The sequence below is a fragment of the Rosa chinensis genome, chromosome 7, assembly GCF_002994745.2.
Source record: "Rosa chinensis cultivar Old Blush chromosome 7, RchiOBHm-V2, whole genome shotgun sequence".
Lineage (NCBI taxonomy): Eukaryota > Viridiplantae > Streptophyta > Magnoliopsida > Rosales > Rosaceae > Rosa > Rosa chinensis.
Window position 1 is genome coordinate 22,161,050 of NC_037094.1, and position 6,074 is coordinate 22,167,123.

General features: G+C 37.6%; 1 protein-coding gene across 1 annotated transcript; it reads left to right on the forward strand.

Annotated features, from left to right (window-relative positions):
• The first annotated feature begins 4,532 nt into the window (after positions 1 to 4,532).
• Positions 4,533 to 6,074, forward strand: LOC112177595 (phenylalanine--tRNA ligase alpha subunit, cytoplasmic). The gene has a single exon (XM_040511368.1). It carries the CDS (start codon positions 4,533 to 4,535, stop codon positions 6,072 to 6,074), a length of 1,542 nt encoding a protein of 513 aa, XP_040367302.1.

Genomic DNA, 6,074 nt, shown 5'->3' on the forward strand with positions numbered 1-6,074 from the left:
AAACCCTTGAGCCCAACATGATATGTATGAACCCTTCTGTTCTTTCAACCAATTGCATCTGGGGTTAAGCCATGGATATGTATGGTATAGAAGAATGTTGCAGGAAGAGAGAAGAACAAGGAAAGAAGAGCAAAGAGATTGATTTGGAAAGGGTATTATTGTAAAATTAGTAACCAGAGATTATTTGGACCATTGGATGTGATATGAGCCACGTGTCTTCATCTCCCTGAAAGCTTAGGTAGCTCAGGTGAGAAATGAGCTCAGGAGAGGATCCTCTCCCTTCCTAAAAAGTCTTAAATTATCCCTACCAATGGTACAATTGGTACTCTGCTAGCTAGATACAGACAGTGTTAGTAGTTTGATTCAATTCCGCAATGGAAGAAAAAGTTAACCATCGAGTGAGAAGAAGGTTAGGACCTATATTCAGAAGGGAATTAATTTCCAAGGTGAAGAGGATTGTAAAAGGATTGCCACAAATTGATCAATAGGTAGTTACTACAGTTAGCTAATAATTTTACAACTGTTAACACTAGATTTAGTAACTTCAAACTTTTTTAAATTTTTTTATTTTTCCGTTTACCTCTGCTTTGAAGCTTAGATCTGTTTTGTATGTGTGCAAAAAACATACACCAATATTGTTTAATCTGCTTCAGATTACTTGTGCTGTGTTGTTGCAGAGATGTACACCAAATGGGTCTTAGGCGTCCATGCTTCATGTCAGTTTCTTTGCTTGGGATGATATAGGGTTTTTTGTTTTTTTTTCCATTCTGGTTTGTCAGTTTGGTTTTTTTGCTTTTAAACTGTTTTGGTTTTAAATAATTTTAGTTAGACATTGAGATGTATTATGAGGGATTTTTGAATCCCTCTAGCATGACGGAAAGACGTCATCGATTTATAATGAAACTTGATTTCGTTCCCCTCAAAAAAAAAAATTGTCTATGGAACTATGTATCAATGAATTTAATGGTCTCCAATACTTGTGCAGTTTGGCATGTGCAAGGGGCATATTAATTAGTCACCAATATGGCAATACATTACCCCACTTGAAGGGCAGAACAAGATTCAAGACCTTCCTCCAGATTTCTTCGTTTCGGGCATTTTGGTCCTTTTACTTAAATGCATGCATTAAATTTTTCTTTCTCTTGTACTAATATAATTGATATGTAAGAGCAACTCTAACAGATTACCTATATTTTGATTTTTCTCTACTTTAGGGAAAAATGAGCCTCTTTTGCTCCAACAAATTCCCTATAACTATCTATATTTTAGGGAAAGTGAGGAGAGAGAAAACCAAATTCTCTATATTTACAGCAAACTCCAAAATTTTAAAAAAGAATATGGAGATTTTATAGATTACTGTAAACTAGGGAATCTGTTGGAGTTGGAAAAGAAAAATAGGCTAAAGATTTGACTTTTGCTTCTCTATAATACAAAAATTATAGGGAAGCTGTTGGAGTTGCTCTAACAATCTATATTACCGAGGAATTAATGAGGCTAAACAGCAAACAACTACGTGTATCAATTTCCAAACCAACTTCTTGTCCCTGAAACACCATAACAGCAAAACAGTGCATTTCTGGAAGTATACCAATCTAGAGTTCAATATAGACACTGAATTCAGTTTTCCTATTGCCTTCAAGCATAGTACCCTCCTTCAGTGTTGATTGTGCTTTGTTCTCCAATCCGAGTGCAGAAAGGGCAGCAACCTGAAGATAAGATGCAATTACTTGAGTTTGTATTGCATTGTTTAGAGCTTCCTCAATGGCAAAAATTACTTGTGTAGTATATAAATATATAACTAGTCACGTTTTGAGCCAAATAATGTATACATAACCAAGTATTACCAAGCACAAAGTATATAAATCAACCACAATGGGAGCAGATTTGAGTTAAACACCACCACAAATGCTAATGGCAAATCATGCTTTCAATTCTTTCAGATACATATTTTGCAAGAAACTTGTGCAGATCTATATATGTAGCAGCCAGCAGTTCACTTTCACAATTTGTGCAACTTCATCAAAAGATAATAGTTAGAAATAACCAAACACTTGCCTCCAGATTCATAACAGTAAAAACCATACAAGGATTTTGTGATCCATAACAGCATTACTAGCAGACCAGACCGGTCACAGCCTTCTTTATCATGATGACTTTGTATTTCAATATATGTAATACATAATTTAGATCCATGAGAGAAGTCTAGCATCCTGCATTCCAGCTTGGACTGTAAATAATTTTGGTTTTTACCAAAGCTGCCATAGATTCCTTCCATTACAAGCTGAATATAGGGCTTTATGGAAAATATTCAAATAACTTGAGCATATAGTTTAATGGGAAAATTTGAACCTCTTTGAAAAGTGTCCTGTACCAAAATGTGAATTAGGGGAATGTGTTTTGAGTCGATTATGTCGGTTATTAGTCAAAGACATCAATTATGCAGATTGTCATCTACTTTACCCTTTATCAGTTTCTTTTTGCAGAGTAATAGTCAAAACTAAATACATCACTTTCCTAGTGTTAGCTAGTATCACATTGTAGGTTCTCTTAAAAAGGTGGAGTGATTGAAATGAAGCTTATATTACTTGATTGAAAAAAATCTAGTAGACCTACTCCTTATAGCGGTAGATCAATTTCCCACTATTTTTGACTAGCTTAGCTGCTTTGAGATTATGTCAATAATTATGCGATCACAGACTTTGAAGGTTTCACAGCCTTTAAACATATGCGATCACAATGTTGTAGAATGTAGTAGTAGTACAATACTTATCAAAATGAAATATACTGCCAGCTAGAGCCAATTGCACTTGACCCTATATGAAACCAGTTAATGAACTTATCTTCTTTGTTTTGCATTTCATCAAACACATGGTGGGCATACTTCACAGTTCACAATGATGGTCAAAACGCAATATCTTCAGAGGATGAACAACCATTCTCCTTTTTTCAAACTTTTGTGATATACATTATCATGTATATGCAAGGAGATATTACAGAGGAGACTATTCAAAGATAAATGGTAAAGTGATAACAGAGAGTCGCCGTTTTGAAGAATAGCTAGTCTCAAAGATAAATGGTAAATTGCCACAAAGGAGATATTCTTTGTGACTTCAAGAGAAAGCTAAGCCACCAGCTCACTAATTTGATCAGTAAAAAAAGCTCACCCCACACTATGTTATGATTGAATGGAAATAATTTGTTTCGTTGAACTCGAAGAGCTACTGCTATAGATACTAGACCTTGAAGAATCAATAGCCACCAACACAAGAATACTGACCAGAAAATCATACGAATGAACAAAAATCCAGAAAATCAGATACATTAATCTAACTTGGAAATTCATAAGCACATAATATGAACCACTCCCAACTCCCAAGATTCTGAATTACCCAAACCCAGCAAATCATCAATCACGCAAAATAAAATAAAAAATCTAGAAATACATAGAAGAAGTAAACCCTTACACTCGATGAACAAAATCAAAAGAGAAATCAGGAACGCACACCAAGTGTTCGACGCAATAACGATAACAAAAACTTCAAGAATCAACTGCAGTTACTTGTAGAAAACCATAATCGAACACCGAGTATGTAAAATCAAAGCTTCGAAGCTAACAATCACAGTAGATTTCAGCAACAATCACATTAGACTTGTGGATGAGAGAGAAGAAAGTACCTACTGTGGCCGGAGCAATGGGAGAGGAGAAGGTCACCGCTTTTTGAGAGGCAGGAAGCAATGTAGAGTGAGAGAGAGAGAGAGAGAGAGAGAGACGAGGCCTGCATTAAATGGGTGAGAGAGACGAGGCCCGCTTTTCGTAACGGGCTAATTTTTATTAATGAGACAATTTTGTATACGTTGAAATCACGACGTGCAACGGAAAAACGTCGTAAATTTCAATAAAAGTATGATTTTACGGCGTTCTTTACAAGCATGTCGTAATTTTCTTCAAAAATTTGTAAGATTTACGGTGTGCATCTAATACACGTCGTAAATGATACTCATTCACGGCGCGCATTTGATGCACGCCGTGAATCTTGCGTCGTGAATGACCCATTTTCCTGTAGTGAGAACACGACTACCAAATCAAAACTACCATCGTTGCATAACTTACAATGCAGCAGAAACCTAAAGGAACCAGGATAAAGGCAAAAAGCATTAAGTTTATGCCTGACCCTGACTATATATGATGCTTTACCGAATTGAAAGCAACCAAGTCTTAAAGCACATGCTAATCTTCTCGTCTCTGAATCAACCACTGGTATTATCGTAATGAATGTTCGAAACAATGGAAGGATTTTTATTTTTTATTTTTTTATTTTTTTATTTTTTTATTTTTTATAATTCAGATTACTCATAATCAATTAGGAAGAGGCTTTATTATTTTCCATGGTAATTTCCTAGATTAGGTTGCTTGTTCTAGTTGCAGTAGGATTAGGTTTCTTATTGTACTAGTTTCTTTGGGAACTTGCTCTCTATATTAGTACAAGATTGTCTCATTAAAGGTAGATTGTTTTCTTTCACAAGCAATAGCAATGGCGGCAGATCAACACCCAAGAAAAGAAATACTGGAGAAGGCTATTCTTGGATACCTAGAGAACAACAACGATATCTCAAACTTGGAACAGTTTGCAGAACAGTTGGCAGCCGAAAACAAAAGCGAAATCAATCACAACGACATTGACAGTGCCATCAAGAGCCTCCGTGGTTTCGGATACATTGAGACTCACGACATTAGAAAGGAGTCATGGGTGCTGACTGAAGAAGGAAAGGGATATGCTGCTGCTGGATCACCTGAAGTGCAAGTGTTTTTGGCCATACCAGCAGAAGGTATCACACAAGTAGCATTGAAGAAAAAGCTTGACGAGTCAGTTTTCCAGAGAGGTTTTGGTCGCGCTGCAAACAACGAATGGGTAGAGATATCAAAGAAACTAATAACCAGAAAGGTTCAGCATGTAGATGACAAGGTCAGAGAATTGCTTATGAAAATACATGCCAATGAGGCAGTCGACCAAGCTGAAATTGAGGCTCTAAAGAAAAGGGAACTCATCCAGAAGCAGACTCAAAAGGGATACTCGCCGGTTAAAAAGGGTCCAAATTATGCTCCGGTAAGAAAGAAATTTGTTACCGATCTGACTCGTGAAAGTTTGCAGAACGGGGATTGGAAGGAATTGGAATTCAAAGAGTTCAACTTGAATGCTCAAGGTATGCCTAGTAAATTTGGTGCATTACATCCACTCTTGAAGGTAAGGAAGCAAGTGAAGGATATTTTCATACAGATGGGGTATGAGGAGATGGCTACTAACAACTATATTGAGAGCAGCTTCTGGAACTTCGACGCGCTCTTCCAGCCCCAGCAACACCCTGCCCGCGATTCACATGATACATTCTTCCTGAGAACCCCTTCAACTACCAAGGAGCTTCCTGAAGATTATGTTGAGCGCGTGAAGCGTGTGCACGAGAGTGGTGGTTATGAGTCCAGGGGATATGGTTGTAATTGGAAAAGAGAGGAAGCAGAGAAAAATCTTCTTAGGACACACACCACTGCTGTCTCCTCCAGGATACTTTACTTGCTAGCCAAGGAAGCCCAGCAACCTCCTTTTGCTCCCAAAAAGTACTTCTCTATTGATCGTGTGTTCCGAAACGAATCAGTCGATCGAACACATCTTGCAGAGTTCCACCAAATAGAAGGTTGGATATGTGACCGAGGGCTTACTCTTGGTAACTTGATGGGAGTCCTCGAAGACTTCTTCAAGAGGCTGGGCATGTCCAAGCTGAAATTCAAGCCAGCTTATAATCCTTATACTGAGCCTAGCATGGAGATTTTCGGGTATCATAAGGGTTTTCGGAAGTGGGTGGAGATTGGAAATTCTGGCATGTTCAGACCAGAAATGTTGCGTCCTATGGGATTCCCAGAAGATGTTGAGGTTATTGCATGGGGCCTCTCGCTCGAAAGACCAGCCATGATACTCTACGAGATCGATAACATTCGAGAAATGTTTGGACATCAAGTTGATCTTGGTTTCATCAAGAGAAACCCAATATGCCGCCTTGGATTGTCTCATAATATCGAATGA

Coding starts and splice junctions, on each gene's coding strand:
- LOC112177595 (XM_040511368.1), top strand. CDS start 4,533: ATGGCGGCAGATCAACACCCAAGAAAAGAAATACTGGAGAAGGCTATT.